Source organism: Calonectris borealis, chromosome 1 (genome assembly GCF_964195595.1).
Source record: "Calonectris borealis chromosome 1, bCalBor7.hap1.2, whole genome shotgun sequence".
In the NCBI taxonomy this organism is placed as follows: Eukaryota; Metazoa; Chordata; class Aves; order Procellariiformes; family Procellariidae; genus Calonectris; species Calonectris borealis.
The window spans coordinates 219,927,050-219,943,396 of NC_134312.1; the positions used below are offsets into that span (position 1 = coordinate 219,927,050).

General features: G+C 64.3%; 2 protein-coding genes across 2 annotated transcripts; one reads left to right on the forward strand and one right to left on the reverse strand.

The window, feature by feature from the left end:
- Nucleotides 1-1,001: 1,001 nt before the first annotated feature.
- IL18BP (interleukin 18 binding protein) lies at nucleotides 1,002-2,735 on the forward strand. The gene is made up of 5 exons (XM_075144452.1): nucleotides 1,002-1,023; nucleotides 1,398-1,466; nucleotides 1,637-1,702; nucleotides 1,982-2,111; nucleotides 2,287-2,735. Exons 1-5 carry the CDS (start codon nucleotides 1,002-1,004, stop codon nucleotides 2,465-2,467), a joined length of 468 nt encoding a protein of 155 aa, XP_075000553.1. The 3' UTR covers nucleotides 2,468-2,735.
- A 542-nt stretch (nucleotides 2,736-3,277) lies between these two features.
- On the reverse strand, nucleotides 3,278-6,761 carry ART1 (ADP-ribosyltransferase 1). Its single transcript, XM_075140479.1, has 3 exons — nucleotides 4,525-6,761; nucleotides 4,020-4,058; nucleotides 3,278-3,921 (listed from the first exon to the last, which is right to left on the reverse strand). The coding sequence occupies exons 1-3, from the start codon at nucleotides 5,324-5,326 to the stop codon at nucleotides 3,839-3,841; spliced, it is 924 nt and encodes a 307-aa protein (XP_074996580.1). The 5' UTR covers nucleotides 5,327-6,761; the 3' UTR covers nucleotides 3,278-3,838.
- Nucleotides 6,762-16,347: the final 9,586 nt, after the last annotated feature.

The window sequence follows — 16,347 nt, forward strand, 5'->3', positions numbered from 1 at the left end:
CGTGCCTTGGCCGTGCTGGGGGCGGAGGAGGCCCGGGGGTGGGTTCCTGAAACCCTTGGTCTGCTGCTCTCCTGCTGGACCCCCGCTGCTGTGGGCTGGCTCGGGGGGGCTCTGCCGCGGGAAGGGGAGAGGGGTCGGGTCCTGGCCTGGGGTCCCGCTGCCCCCGCTCGGGCTCCTCGCCAGGCCCCGGGGCTGGCTTGGCACCGGCTCCCCCGCGGTCGAGCGCCGGAGCGAAGCCCTGGGTGGGTCCCTGGGGGTTTCTCTCCTTTACCCCCTGGAGCTGGGGGGCCAGTGCTAAGCCGTGGTCCTGCCCCGGCTGGGACACCCCGGGGCCGCCCCCCAGCACCCAGGGCTCCTCCCTGGCCCAGCATGGGTGCGCAGTCCCCGGGGGGCTTCACCCACCTCCCTCTCCCCCTGTGCAGCTCTGCCCAGATCCTGCCTTGCCCCTGGGTCCCCCCTGCTGGCCCCGAAGCCCCCGGCTCGCTGGTGCTGCTGCCAGCCCTGGGGACTGTCCCCGAGCCCTGTGACACCACCTGGCTCAGCGCCCCATGCGACGGACACGGGGTGCTCGGCTGGGCCCCACTCCTGTGTCCCTGGGGTATCCATGGGCACGGGGGGATGGGGGGGGGGGGGGACACGGGGTGCAGCGAGGCGGGTCATGGAGTGGCTGTGGGACAAGCAGAGGGACGTGGGGCACGGGGGGGGTGTGGGGCAAAGGACCGAGGGACGTGGTGTGCAGAGGGCTGCGGGGCACAGCCCGGGGGTCGTGGGGGGACACAGGGTGCCGTACCGGGGCCCAGGGGACATGGGACACGGGGACACTGGGCACGTCCCGGGGGGCACAGGGGGCTGGGGGACACGGCGCCCAGAGTCACGAAGGGGCCGGTGCGGGTGCCGGTGCCGGTCCCGGTCGCGCCCCGTCGGCGGGGCCGGGGGCGGCTCCCGGTGAGTCACGGCGCTGCCGCCCCATAAAGCGCCGCCGCTCCGAGCGCCGCCGGGCCATGGCTGCGCCGCGCCCCGCCCGTACGGCCGCCGCGGGACCCGGGCACCCCCGGGGGGGGGCGCGGGCGGGCGGGCACCCACCGGGGCTTGGGGGACCCCGGGGGGGTAACAGCCCGATGCCTGGGGCGGGACGGACGGGACCGTTCCAGGGCTCGGGGGATGCTGGGGGGGACCATGGCCAGCTCGGGGGATGCTGGGGGGATGCAAGGGGGGAGCATCCCAGGCTCGGGGGGATGCTGGGGGGGACAGTCCCGGCCTCGGGGGATGCTGTAGGGATGCTGGGGGGGGACTATGACCAGCTCCGGGGATGCTGGGGTGGGGATGCTGGGGGGAGCCATCTCGGGCTCGGGGGGAGCACCCGGCGTGCCCAGCGCTGAGCCCATCTCTGCCTGCAGGGATTCCGGGACCCCCTGCCCGGCTCCTCCTGCCCCTGCTCTCCTGGGCCCTGGCCTCCCGCTGCACAGGTAAGTGGGGGCTGCTGGGGGGCCAGGGTGGCCGGGGCCAACTCCCATCTCTGTGCTCCCCAGGGGGGCTGGGGATGAGCCGTGTCCCCTCTGCAGGACCCTGCCCTGCCGGATGCAGGGTCTTGGGTGCAGCTCTTATTCCCCCGCCTCACCCTGCTCTGCTCCCCCAGGTGCCATGCCCCTGCAGCCCCCCACCATCACCATCCTGCGGATGCCGGCAGAGCCCCCCCGCTTGGGTGAGTGACCCCCGGGGCCATTGCAAGGTGGCCTGGGGATGGGGGGACTGCAGTGAGACCTCCAGCTGGGGGGAGGCACAGGGGGGTCAGCATCTGCATCAGCCCCAGCAGACATGCGGGGTGCATCCTCCCCCCGCAGCCAAGATTTTGGGGTGCTGGTGAGGTGGGGAGACATTCTCCTTTGGGGGAGGGCTGCACCTGTGGGCAGGATCAGCCTGGCCCGGGGGGCACTGGGGACCCTCGCAGCCCCTCTGACCCCCATGTCCCCTCCGGCTCCAGGTGAGAGCGTGACGGTCTCATGTGAGGCGGTGAGCGGCCTCCCCGAGCTCACGCTGCTTTACTGGCTGGGGAACGGCTCCTTCGTGGAGAAGCTGCACCCGGACGGGGCTGTGCGCGAGGGGACGGTGCTGTGAGTACCGGGGTCGGGGAGTCCTGGGGGGGCAGCGGCAGCGGGGCTGCCTGGGGCTCTGGGGCTGGCAGAGAGGGGCAGCCCCAGCTGGGGCAGGGACCAGGGGGGTCCCCCAGCCCGGGGAGGTGTCATGGAGCCAGGGGTGGGCACTGACGGGTCCCTGCTGCATCCACAGAGAGGAGCCGCAGGGCTCGGGGGTGGCCCTGCGCCGTGACCTGCACTTCGGCTCTTTCGGCGCCCGGCACCTGCACACCAACTTCACCTGCGTGGTGCTCAGCCCCCTCGGCGTCGACACCAGGGAGGTGCGGTGGCTGCACCCAGCCCCGGCCCCTGCCGAGAGCGGGGGACTGGGCTGAGACCGGGGAGCAACTCATGATGGGTGAGCACCCTGTGGTGCGGGTCCCTGCTCCCATGGCTCTGCACCTCTGCGTGGGGACGTGATGCCTCCGTGAAGGCCTGTCTCCATGCCCCGCTGTGGGGTCCACACGGCCCCACGTCTGCTGGCCCCGCTGTGCATGGGGCTCCCGGTGCCCCTCGCTGAGCCGGGAGCGCTGCCCGGGCCGGCCTCACCACCTGCCCGCAGCCGGCTGTGGGACCCCAGCTTATTAAAGCACATCAAGGCTGCCCGGTGTCACCCATGTCCTCAGCTGGGGCCGCCCATGTGTGCAGAGGGGTGAGGAGGGAGGGAGAGGAGGTGGCCCTGGTGCCTGCGGAGGGCAGGATCGTTCCTGACCCCCTCCCTGCCCGGCGAGGGGCTGGAGAGCCATGGACAGCCCTGGTCCTGCCCCAGGGATGCCTGGCCCCACAGCTGTGCCCTCCCCTGGAGGAGGAGGGTGGGGAGCCCTGGGGCGCAGGGACCCCCGACAAGCTGCGCCCATCACATTCTCCTCTGCACCCAGGGGGGTTGGGGCTGTTCCCCAGCACGGCGCTGCTGAGCCCCACGTGCTGCTCCATGGGGCAGCCCCCCACCCATCTTGTCTTGGAAGGGCCCTGCTCCTGGGCAGCGGGGCTGGGGTGGCCAATGCCAGCCCCCTCCCTGCTCCCTCGGGCTCTGGGGGGCTGCGACCCTCCCCTCGGGCTGCAAGCAGCCATGGGACAGGCAGGGGAACAGACCCCAGGAGGAGACCCCCCCCGACCCCTCGAGCAGGACCCGGGGCGCGGGCATCGCTCTGTGGGATGCTCTGGATGCGGGAGGGCTGGGGATGTGGGGGGGCTGAAGAAGACCCCGGCTGCAGCCCCCCTGAGCTGCCCCCAGCCCAGGGAGCCGCAGGAAACCCCCGGAGATGCCCTGGTCCCACAGCAAGTCTTTATTCCTCTGGGAGCCAGGGAAAGGCGAGCAGCGGAGCTGCCAGCTGGGCAGGGACAGCCCCAAAAGCAGCCCTGCTGCGTCCCCCTGGTCCCCGTCAGCGCCAGCCCCCGTCCCTGGGGCAGCCCCTTGCAGACCCCACACTCAGCTGCGTCCAAAAGCCCCGGCCGTGGCTCTGCCAAAGGCCTCATCCAGACCCCACTGGTGTCCCGGGGCTGCCGGCGTGTCCCGGGGCCTGGGGCACCGTGGCCCGGCTGAGCTGGGCACAGGCGGCCGCCATGCAGGACCTGCAGCGGGGCCGTCCCCACGCCCCCAGCCCCTCCTGCTGCCCCGTCCCGTCCCGCCGTCTCCGAGAAGCTGGTGGCTCCCATTCCCAACCCCTTTCCTCGCCGGGGTGCGGTGGCAGCGGTGGCGTCGCGGCTCAGGGGCCCCTGGCGGCTGCCAGGGCCGTGGCTGCCAGGAGGAGCCCCCAGAAGTGTGGGGGGTCCCCGGGGATGCTCCTGCCTGGGGGTGCCAGAGAGGGGGAGTCAGGGGCAGCCGGGGGGGCAGGGGGCCCGGCTGGGGGCCGCCCTCCCTGGCTGCAGCGGGGGCTCTCGGCTCACCCGCGCTGAAGATGCACGGCCGGCTCTGGCATCTCTTCTCTGCCAAAAAAACCAACTCTGTCTGCTCGGCTGCTGCACGCTCCGTACCGCGCCGCTCCTTGCCTTGACCCAGCTGTGCTGCGCTGCGCTGTGCCATGCTGTGCTGCACAGTGCCATGCCATGCCGTGCCATGCTGTGCTGCGCTGCACCATGCCATGTCATCCTGTGCCATGCTGTGCTGCACAGTGCCATGCCATGCCGTGCCATGCTATGCCATGTTGTGCTGCACCATGCCATGTCATCCTGTGCCATGCTGTGCCGTGCTGCCAAGGGCCCCCATTGCAAACCCCGGGGGAGAGCGGCTGGGAGACGTGTAAGGATGCGCGCCCGAAGGCCAGCTCCCCCCATCGCCCTCCCCACGATCGAGCCCCCCCCTTTCCCGGCAGAGCCGGTGGGACAGGGCCACCCCCCGCCCCTGGCCCCTGCACCCCCGCGGTGGGGAGGGACTGGCCCGCAGGGACGTCACCTTTCACCAACTCGCAGTTGTAGGTGCTGAGCGCGTCCTGGGAGCGGAGCTGGATGAGGGCTCTGTCCCCATCGTGGGCGACATTGGTGACCTCGAAGGTCTCGAAGGGCGGGATGAGGACCTCCTCCTCCTCAGGGAAGAAGGAGAAGTCCCTGATGGGGACACCGTAGCAGGTCTCCACCGAGAAGAAGGTGTCCCGGCCGAAGGGCAGGGTGCTCTCGTTCCGGAGGGAGGCGGAGGTGAAGTGGCCGAAGCGGATGGATTGGTGGCGCTGGGCGGTGAAGCGGATGCCCCGGACGCCCCGGTAGACGCGGTGGCAGTGGCGGGGCCGGGCGTCCCGCAGGGCACGCAGGGCCTCGCTCAGGAGGAAATGCAGCGCCTTGAAACAGAAAGCACCCAGGTATTGCCCGCGGGAGCGCCCGGCCTCACGCACGGCCGCGTTGAACGCCCGGTGCAGGGGGCCCTGCAGGGTGTATGCCAGGAGGGCGACCGCCTGCTCCGGCCGCAGCGCAGGCGGCTGGGGGATACGGCCCCGCCGGCTCCGCCATTCGGCGGTGGCGTGGGTCCAGGCCTCGGCGTAGACGCTGTTGTTGGCGAACTCGGTGCGGTTGAGCTCCTCCAGCTCCTCCTCCATCATGTGGCTGCAGCCCCGGTACTGGTCGTCAAAGGAGGTGGGGGCCATGTCCAGCGCCACCTCCTCGACGGGGTTGAGGTCTTGCCGGCGCGGGGGGCTGCTGGCAGCCAGGGTCCCGGCCAGCAGCACCAAGCCCAGCACCAGATGCTCCATGGCAGGCAGAGCCATCCCAGGAGAAGCCCCCAGCTGCTGCGGTGCCGTGGGAGGGAAGCAGCCCCCGTTCCTCCGCAAGCGGCTGGGGAGGTGGGGGAGCGAGAGCAGGGTTAGCTCAGGGAGGGCGGTGGGGCCTGGGAGGGGGCTGCGGAGAGAAGCAGGGCAGGCTGGGGGAAGGCACCCGCAGTTGCATCCCCGGCCAGGGGCACCCCGCTCGGCACATCGGCCGGGACCCCGACCCCGTTACCCGCGTTAACCCTGCCAACAGGCGGGCGTCCCCGGCGCCGGGCAGCATGGCCCTGGCAGCCTGCAGGGTGCGGCACCACCCGCCGGGAGCAAATCCCCGGGGAGCCCCCGCGAGAAGCGTTACCTGTGGGCGCGGGGTGCTGCTCTCTGGTTCCCGTGGCACCCAGCCCCCCAGCGCCCACCCGCTGCTGGCTGCAGAGGCAAGAAGTGGCCGCTCGCTCTTTTTATAGCAGCCGCAGCCGGGATCGCTTGGGCCCAGATCCAGCCCCCACCTCCGTCCTCCCGGTTATTTTTACCGTCCCCCCCTGCTGAGCACCCAGAGCAGCCGCTGCCCCCTCCTGCCTGCAGCGTGGCTGTGGGGGACGGTCAGGAAACCCCCGTGGGATAAATTGCCTTTGCTTTGACCTGGGTGCAGGTGCCGTCCCGCCCCGGGCTCTGCCGTTTCCTGCAGAAGCCGACGCCAGATCTGGCCCTACTGGCCCAGGACGCCGTGCTTGCACTGACCCCCCCCACCACGCTGCTGAGGTTGTGGTGCGGAGGCATCGGCGGCGCTGGCGGGGGGCATCTGTGGCGGGTCAGCCCCCCGCCCGCAGCCCCTGGGCTTTGGAGAGGGTTAGGAGGCAGGGCAGGGTGCAGGCAGCATGGCTGGGGACAGCCCGGTCCCTGCCTGCTCCGGCACAAGCAGCTCTGGGCCAAGGAAAGGTCCCCGTCGCGCTGCTTACAGACAGGTGACAAAGCGGGGGGAGCTCGGAGCCCACCCTCCGAAGGGCTTGTCCCACCGGGCCACCTGGGGAGAAGTGGGGAGAGACGAGCAGGAGTCTCCGGAGCGGCTCCAGCCGGACGCCGTTCTCCCCAGCACAGCAGCAGTGTCCTTCCCCAGGGACCCCTGTGTCGGCACGGCACAGCACGGCACGGCACAGCACGCTTTGAGGTTCAAAGCCAAAGCGGGTGGGACCACAGGGCCAAGGCAGCAGCTGGTGGCACCGGGGGAGGCAGCCCGCAGACAGGCCCCCGGCCTCACTGCTGAGCAGAAGGGAACCCCAAAACCTCCTCACGGCGGTGCAGGATCCCACCAAACCGGCTGGGTACAGCGCCCGCTCCCACCCTGAGCAGCACCGGTGCCGCCGTGCCCCCGGCACCCTTCCCTCCCCGCTCCCTGGCTGCTCCCCGGCCGCTGCTTGGAGGACCCACGGGGGTGGCGGGGGGCAGCACTCCCCTTGAGCAGGGACCCCTCTCAAGGTTACCCCTCGAGGCTGGGAGACCCCAGACCTGACGCCAGGCACTGGGGGAGCCGGGACGGGGTGCGGGGGACACGGAGGGGCCCTCGGGCTCGCTGGGATGGCGCACAGACACTGGCAGGAGGAATTGCCGTAGTGGGGGAGTGCGAGCGGGCGAGCAGCATCGCCCCTGGCTGGGGGCAGGAATCCGGCCAGGGGGACCCTGGCGAGGGGAAGGAGACGCCGTCCCCGCGGGGAGCCCCGGGGCGAGGAGGGAGCCCGGCCAGGGCAGCCCCAGAGGCCGAGGAGGAAGGGAAAGCACCGAGACGGCACGGAAGCCCCAGGGCAGCAGGGACGGGGGTCCCACCGAGCCCTCAGGCCTGCGCTGGCTCTGCTCACAGGGGGTCCCAGCAGGGCCCCGAGGCGCAGCCAGGTCCAGGCAGCGGCAGGAGCGTCCTCAGCCCCGACTCGCCCCCAGAATGGCGGGGATGAGCTCAGCCAAACCTGGGGAGAAAGGGCGGGGGCTGCGGGGTGACCCCAGGCAGTGTGAGGGGGCCCGGGTGCCCCCAGCCCCCAACCCTGCTGGGGCTGGGCTGGGGCAGCACCGAGGTCTCTGCCGGCTCCGTTACACCCAGCATCACCCAGGCGGGTTTGCAGCGCCCTCGAGCACCGCATGCCTGGCCATCCAGCACAGGGACGAAGCGACCGCTTGGTCCCTGCACCCCTCCCTCGGGGACCTGGGAAGGAGCCCCCCCCAGGGGACAAAATCCCGGGGGGATGCAGACCCCCGAAACCTGGCGGGAGCCCAGGGCTGGGCCCGGCCCCAGAGCCCCAGCAGGGAGTGGAGAAGCCTGGGGCAGATGGGACACGGCGTCTAAACCCGGGGCGGCCGCGGCACCCCCAGGTTCTCCTCTGCTGGGGGATCCTGCTGCCCCCCCATGCCCCCCACTGGCGGGCTGGGGTGGGCAGGAGGCTGGGGGGCACAGCTGACCCCGGCTGGCCGAGGGGACGCTGCAGCCCGCTTGGCATCGCGCTGCCCGCTCAGACCGGGGGGGCCTTTCCAACGCAGCCGTCGGTCGGGCCCTGGCTGGGCATTGCCCAGCTCAGCTGCTGGCCCCGACCCTCGGGCTTTGGTGCTTTATTTCCCTTCAGCAATTATCCTGTCTTTGTCTCTCGTCAAGTGTTTCCTTCCTTTCCCGCATCTGAGCTCCCGATTCTCCTCCCATCCCTCTAGGGAGGAGCGAGCGGCTCGGGGGGGCTCGGCTGCTGGTTGGGGTCAGCAGGGAGGGACCTGGGCTGGGTTTGGGCAGGACCTGGGCTCAGCATCGAGGGGATCCTCTTTAATTTCAAAAGCTCTGTCCAGTGCTGCTGTTGGCTGAGGGCCAGGTGTAGGGGTCCTTCTCCTTGTCCTTCTGCTCCTCCTTCTCCTCCTCCTTCTCCCCCCTCTGAAGCCCCCCCAGGGTCCCCTGTCCTGCAGACCGTGGGCTTCCATCCCTGATTTCCAGGGGGACGTCCCAGCCCCTCCTGTGCCCCTCGCATCTGCCCGTACTGGCCAGGTAAAGGCGCGGGGGGATGCCGGGTGTCACAAAAGGGGCCCTGCCTGCCCCACGGTGTCACAAAGGGGGGCCCTGCCTGCCCCGCGGTGTCACAAAGGGGGCCCTGCCTGCCCCGCAGTGTCACAAAGGGGGCCCTGCCTGCCCCACGGTGTCACAAAGGGGGCCCTGCCTGCCCCACGGTGTCACAAAGGGGGGCCCTGCCTGCCCCACGGTGTCACAAAGGGGGCCCTGCCTGCCCCGCGGTGTCACAAAGGGGGCCCTGCCTGCCCCACGGTGTCACAAAGGGGGCCCTGCCTGCCCCGCGGTGTCACAAAGGGGGCCCTGCCTGCCTGCCGTACTATAAAGGGGATGCGGGGCCCCGCAGGAGCAGGCAGTGGGCGGTGGGCACCGCAGTCTGGCATCGTCTCGGCAGACTGCAGCCTCAGCCTCTGCCACACCAGCAGTGCTGGGGGTCCCGTCTCTGGGGACCCAGGAGGTCACTGGGGATCCGCACCGCGGGCCTGTGCTGGTGTCTCGGAGTGCCGCGGCCTCACCGGAGCTGGTGCCATGGGGTGGTCCAACAGCCCCACCCCGGCTGAGCTGCTCCGATTCACGATGCTGGTGCTGCAGCTCTTCTTGGTCTCTGCCATGCTGCAGGCCAAGCGGCTCCGGGTAGGTGACCGTTGCACCGCACTGCACCGCGGCATGGCACGGGATGGAGTGGGGAGGCGTGGCGTGGCGTGGCGTGGCACGGCATGGTGTAGGGCGGGGTGGGGTGGCGTGGAGTGGCGTGGGGGTCTGTGGCGTGGGGCTGGGAGCTGCTCCTGTCTCCCCCAGCTCCTGGGTGTCCTGCGGAGGAGGTGGAAGAAGTCAAAGCGTCGGACGAGGGCGGCGAGAACCCGTTCCCAGAGCCGGCTGGGAAGAGGGCTGGTCCCCCCGCGGCCCACGGCGACTCCCGGGAGCACTCCCGGCACGCCCGGGCTGCCTGCCGGGCACAGCACGGGGGGCTCAGCTTGCCATGGGGGCCGTGCACGCCTGTCCCCTCCTGCACCTCCCGCCTGCCCGTCGGCAGCTCCTGGGCTCGGGAAGATGTTCAGCCCCGTCTCCCTCGGGCTCCCTACCTGTGCGCGGCGGCTCCCGGCGGTCTGCGAGCTCTCCGGGCAGGGGAGCCGTGGCAGCCTGTCCCCATGGAGGGACGAGGCCCGGCTCTGGCTGCCCTGCGGCGCTGCCTGTAGCTGCCTGCGGCCCACCTGCAGGCAGGAGGAGGAGGAGGAGGCGCGGGATGGAGGCGGCTGCCCTGGCACCGCGGCCCCCACAGTGCCGGCAAGCCCGGCCCCGGCACCAAGGCAGCTCCGTGCGGCCCCGTCCCACCCCCGGCCTCTCCGTCCTGCCCCGTCCCTCACCTGGCGCCTCTTCTGCAGGCTCGGCAGCCCGTGGGCGGGCTGGGCGTGCTCCTTCGCCTCCTCATCCATGGGCATCTTCGGCATTACCTGCCGCCGACCTGCCATGGGCACCCAGGGGAGATGCTGCCTCCTGAGGGAGGTGCTCTCCTGGGAGTGGGCACCCCAGGGCTCTCGCGCCTTAAATACCCCCACTGGCACCGCGGGGACCCCCGTCACAATGGCCTCTGGGCACGGTGAGGGCCCCCATCACAAAGCCCTGGCGGTCGCTGTGGAGATGCCCACGCCAGAGTTTTTGGTCCGTTGTTTCGAATCCGGTTTAGCAATTGGCTCAGGTCATCCTGTTGTAACAGTTTTCGGACTAATGTAAGATTCATTCCAATGGGGGTAGGTGGTGAATCTTGGTAACGTGTCTAGCTTGACTGTAGCGATGATGGGTTGTAACAGGAGCTGAATAGTTGAAGTAGCGTCCCATAATCTTAGCAAAATTACAAATGCAGATATTTGAGTGGTTAGAAGTCTCCACAGCGGTGGTGTCTGTAAATGTAGAATCACAAGGAGTTCTCATGCAAACACATCCATTTCCACCATATATAAGCACAGTTTCAGGGGTTTCATCAGGATGTATTTCAAAATGACAAACATTTTGTCTGGTATCAAGGCGAATGTCTTGGGCCTTAATGGTATTGCCTTCATCCGGTTGTTAAATCCCTGTTGTTCCTGTAGAATACATGCATCAACACCAATAGTTTGCCATTTGTTCCCTTTCTTTGTTTTTGGGCCCATACTCCACGTTCTAGCGGCTAGAGTCCCGTTCCATTGTGACTGAATCCCAGCGCAATGAGTGGGTATATGATATATCCCGAAGCATTGCGTATTGTCAAAACAAAAGCTGTGCCTTTGCTGTCGGTGGGGTCGCAAGTAAAATTGGCTAGACGCCATCCAGATTGGAATTCCCTTTCAAATTCAGTTACATTACCCCAAATTACTTTTTGGATTTCAGTGGGCAAGGTGCCTTCATCACCTTCCCTTATAATTGCTGCCCCGGTAGATTGTATCCACAATTGAGCTTGGATGCAGCTAAGAGCTAGAGAAACATTATTTTGGGTTATGCCGAACGCATCTCTAATTAGTCGGTGGGCTTCTTCATTAATTCTTTCCCACGCAGGCAATGTATTAGCTGAAAGCCATTGACTTATTCCTAATGCTGTCAAAGAAGATCGCAATGGGTGTTGTCATTTATGTAAATCACTTGTTGCCAAACTTATTCTGTTTGCTAAAACTTCAGCATCTACGCTGTTGAATATTCCTAGTCCCGGCCCCAGAATGCCAGTCACATCTCTCCTTGACCGTTTTGGAGAGGTGAGGGTTCGCCCATGCACCCACGCGAACCATCCTGGATAAGACGTGTTCAGGAATGGTGAGCAAGTCGGGGTAATTGTAGAGATACCAACTTGCATGGATAGCTCCACTCGTTTGAGAGCCCATGACGGATTAAATAGCGCTTGCTGTTGTCCTATGGTTTCAGTTATGTAGGGACCAGTGTTAAAAATGCAAGGAGACAGTTTGATAGGAGGCTGGGTTGGTGAATATGGTTGTTCGGTATCAATCCTGAATTGAAAACCGAAGCTGGAATGAGAGTTAGGGTTTGTCCCAAGACACATTACGACTACTGAATGGGATAGAGTAGAAGTGTAGCGGCATTCGTGTTTAAAAGGACAGGTAGGTATGTTGTCTTTGCCTTCAAGATGGTTTATAACTGTGTAAGGTTGCTGTCATGCATTCAGTGTGATTTTCAGTTCGGCATCCTATCGAAATGGTGTCTCCTTGAGTTCCCTTTAAGGATGGAATTTGTTGATTTTCGTTTTCGTCTTTAATCATCCATTCCTGCCTAGGAAAGGTGATGTTATTGTGTAGTGCTATTGCAGATAAATTTAAATGAGATGTAGGTATGTTAAAAAGTACGCATGCATCAACCCACGGCCACCCCGTCGTACACAAATTCCAAATTTTGTGCTCGCTAATCATAAAATCAAACAATAGTTCTACACCACGATTACCCCAGAAGCAAAATGCGAGTACAGGTTGTGTGAAAGTGAAATTGTACCACAATTTGGTTCTGGTGTTTTATAGCAAGACTTCTCATTGTCTTTAGGTTTAGGGCAATCGGTGTAGTATGTTTTAATTTCAGTGGGCTTTTTGTGGGTAGATCCCTTGACTGCACGGGACCCTACTTTTATTTCTTCCCCGGTGTGGCTCGAAGTGAGAATATTTGAAGAATGTTATTGTAATTGTGAGATACCTTCATTTCCTTCTGGTGTAGTGTCTCCCACCTCCACCCATCTTTCGGATATGCCTCGTTCCCACGTGTAACTGAAATAGCAAGGTTCAGGTTTGTCTTATCTGTCGGTAGGGTTCCCACACTTCCATTTAGTAGCGCACGCTCCCAAGGATCTTGTGTCTGAACTCGAAGGATTGTATTGGTCCCTGTGAGATGTGTTCACTTGATTCCTGTCAATATGGAACAATGCTAGGGCCGCATGGTGAACCGTGACCCTCTCCGTATACGTAATCTTTAATCGTTCTGATTGTTCTTGTACAGCCGCAGGCTAATGGCAGATAGGTCAAGTCATGGGGTCTGTTCCAGACGGCCTGTCCTGATGGTGCCTTGGTGGGTGCGTCTGCGGGGCCTCTGCCTCCTGGTTGCCTGGGCGGAGGAGCCCTATCGTTGTAATAAAGTTTCAACTTCTGCTCTTGCCTCTTGCAACAGCCACCTAACGAACATTCTGGAATACCAGCTTAAACCGGTTTTGTTGCTAACTGCATAGTGATAAGCAAGAGGGCATGCGCCGAAGAAATGTCTTGGATTTATTCCATGTTTTTTAAGTAATCAGTGATACTTGCCATCCTGCTGACTACGCCGATTTGTCGCGAATGAGTGGTTTAGAGGCCGCTTAAAGAATCACCATCCAAGGTATTAGCAGAAAGTGATTTTAACAGAGATTTACAAAGGTGCGACCTAACCGCATTCGAGGGCAAGGTTCACTCTATTACTTATGTCCTGGTTCGGGCGGGGACAGAGTGAACTTCCTTCCCGGTAGCGTGGGGCGTGTGCTGTGTTTTGGGTTTGCTACGAGGGGAGCGTTGATGGCCCATTGATGTTTTGGTTGTTGCTGGGCGGTGCTTGCACCGGGGACTTTGGGGTTTTTTTCGGGCCTCCCATGCCCTGCCATGTGCAGGGGAAGCTGTAGGGCTGAGGAGCGAGCGGCTCGGGGGGGCTCGGCTGCTGGTTGGGGTCAACCAGCCTGGGCTCAGCAGGGAGGGACCTGGGCTGGGTTTGGGCAGGACCTGGGCTCAGCATCGAGGGGATCCTCTTTAATTTCAAAAGCTCTGTCCAGTGCTGCTGTTGGCTGAGGGCCAGGTGTAGGGGTCCTTCTCCTTGTCCTTCTGCTCCTCCTTCTCCTCCTCCTTCTCCCCCCTCTGAAGCCCCCCCAGGGTCCCCTGTCCTGCAGACCGTGGGCTTCCATCCCTGATTTCCAGGGGGACGTCCCAGCCCCTCCTGTGCCCCTCGCATCTGCCCGTACTGGCCAGGTAAAGGCGCGGGGGGATGCCGGGTGTCACAAGGGGGGCCCTGCCTGCCCCACGGTGTCACAAAGGGGGGCCCTGCCTGCCCCGTGCTGGCACAAAGCGGGCCCTGCCTGCCCCACGGTGTCACAAAGGGGGGCCCTGCCTGCCCCGCGGTGTCACAAAGGGGGCCCTGCCTGCTCCACGGTGTCACAAAGGGGGGCCCTGCCTGCCCCACGGTGTCACAAAGGGGGCCCTGCCTGCCCCACGGTGTCACAAAGGGGGGCCCTGCCTGCCCCACGGTGTCACAAAGGGGGCCCTGCCTGCCTGCCGTACTATAAAGGGGATGCGGGGCCCCGCAGGAGCAGGCAGTGGGCGGTGGGCACCGCAGTCTGGCATCGTCTCGGCAGACTGCAGCCTCAGCCTCTGCCACACCAGCAGTGCTGGGGGTCCCGTCTCTGGGGACCCAGGAGGTCACTGGGATCCGCACCGCGGGCCTGTGCTGGTGTCTCGGAGTGCCGCGGCCTCACCGGAGCTGGTGCCATGGGGTGGTCCAACAGCCCCACCCCGGCTGAGCTGCTCCGATTCACGATGCTGGTGCTGCAGCTCTTCTTGGTCTCTGCCATGCTGCAGGCCAAGCGGCTCCGGGTAGGTGACCGCTGCACCGCACTGCACCGCGGCATGGCACGGGATGGAGTGGGGAGGCGTGGCGTGGCATGGCACGGCATGGCACGGCATGGTGTAGGGTGGGGTGGGGTGGCGTGGGGGTCTGTGGCGTGGGGCTGGGAGCTGCTCCTGTCTCCCCCAGCTCCTGGGTGTCCTGCGGAGGAGGTGGAAGAAGTCAAAGCGTTGGACGAGGGCGGCGAGAACCCGTTCCCAGGAGCAGAGCGGTGAGTGTCCCGGGCACCGAGCGCCCTGCGAACGGCCGACACCCCACGGCAGTGCAGCCCTGACCCGGGGCTGTGCTGGGAGCGGCCGGCCGCTCACTCCGTCTCCTCCCTCGGCAGCTTCTCCGCCGGCGGCGGGAGGAGTGGAGAAGCCCACGCCGACCCTGGAGATGTGGTGAGTGCTGGGGGAGACCCCCAGATCCTGTCCCAGCCCCTCACCCCGTGCCCTCTCCCTGCCTGCGCTGGGCGACTGTCGTGGTTTAACCTGGCAGGTAGCCAAATACCACGCAGCCGCTCACTCACTCCCCCCACCCCCAGTGGGACGGGGAGAGAATCGGAAGGGTAAGAGTGAGAAAAACTCGTGGGTTGACATAAAGACAGTTTAATAGAACAGAAAAGGGAAAATAATGATAATATATAATGATAGAATATACAAAATGAGTGATGCACAATGCAATTGCTCACCACCCGCGCTGACCGATAACCAAGTAGCGATCGGTACTTCCTGGATCACGCCTACCGTTCATATACTGAACATGACGTCACATGGTATGGAATACCCCGTTGGCCAGCTGGGCTGGCTGTCCTGATTATGTTCCCTCCCATCTTGTGTACTGTGGAGGGATTTTTATTGAATAACGGTCATCCTGTGAACATTCCAAGCACTGAGGATTTGTTAGCAAGAGTATAAGGCTGCTAAAGAGCAATTGTAGTTTTAGAGTCTCTGAAGTGATAGTAGAGTAGGGAAAAAACAGGCTGAGGAATGTAACTATCAGTAGATTAGGTAACGGAATGCAGGCGCAGGAAGCGTTCGCGTGGACACCTGCTTTTGACCAATCTGTGTATGTTAAGATCCGTGTGCTTGCTGACTGTAAACCAGTAGAAGATTCGTAGGTGCGCGTGTTAGTGTGGCTAGCTTATAAAAGCAGCACAATATTTTGAAATAAAGGAGAATGACCATACCCACATTGGGACTCCTCATTACTCCGGGAACGCGCTCCTATTCCGACCCCGGGTCACTCCGACATCTGGTAGCAGAGGATGCGGAAACATGCTGGGCTCGTAGCCCAGAGGTCTGGTAGCAGAGACTACAATTCTTCGAGACTGCGGTAAGCGCAGCGAGAGAAGGGGAGTGGGAAACCAGCGACTGGGAGTTGTACTATTCTGTCGCTTAACTAGAATAGATATCGGTGCAGAGTGGCCAACTGCCTCCCAGAGGGTGCGCTGCTGTCATGGAGAGTGAGGCAGCAGCTGCGTTGCTCGCAGCTCTGAGAGAGGGATCGAGACAACGGTGAAACAGCTTATCAAGCTAATTAAGTTAGGACAACGTTTGGGACATTTTAAGGACACTCACACGTTGTTTTCTGTGCCGGAATGGCGGGAGCTGGGAGAACTAATGTGGCAGCAGCTTCCTGGAGGCGATAAAAAATTGGAGGAGGACATTAAGTCTGTGTCAGACTTGTGGGGAGACGTACTGGACACTTCAAGAGCTCTGAAAGCTGAACGGGAGGTGGCGTGTGCGGCTGCTCAGATGCTGGCTCCGGACCCCATGCCGGAACAGTCCCAGAGCATGGAATCCAAGGCGGGACCGATCGCGCGATTTTTTGGGCTGCCTGCTGTGAAGGGTATGACGGGGTCCACCTGTAAGGCTGTTGCCGAATTGCGCGATAGAGTTGAGCAGGATTTAAAGGCGCCCGACAGTCTACGTTCGCCATCTGGCCCGACAACATCATCTGCGCCACAGCAGCCGGCAGTTGCCGGGGCTAAAGCCCAGCAGCAGTGCGAGGCGAAAGCCGAAGAGCAGCCGCCGGGCATGAAGGGGGAGGAGCGGCCAGCTCCACCCCCCCACCTCCAGGCGGGAAACGTGCCGCCCTCCTCCCACCGCCCCTCCCCTCCACCCCCCTTGCCACGCGCCAGTGATCCCTCCGGCGCTGCCGCACCGCCATCCAGCGGAAAAGAGGAAAATTCGACAGAAAGCATTAATCAGCTTTAAAAGAGGTGGTGCAACAACTGAAGGAATTAACTACACAGACTCAGCAAAAAGGAGAACCTTGGTCAACCGCCGGTTGGAGAGACAACTTGCCACCCTGTTTCTCCGGGCCTACCGCAGCTGCCCATCCCGGCCGATGAGCGGAGTTGTTCGGGATGCTATTGTGGACGGACGGTGGGGGGTTGCATCCAACATAA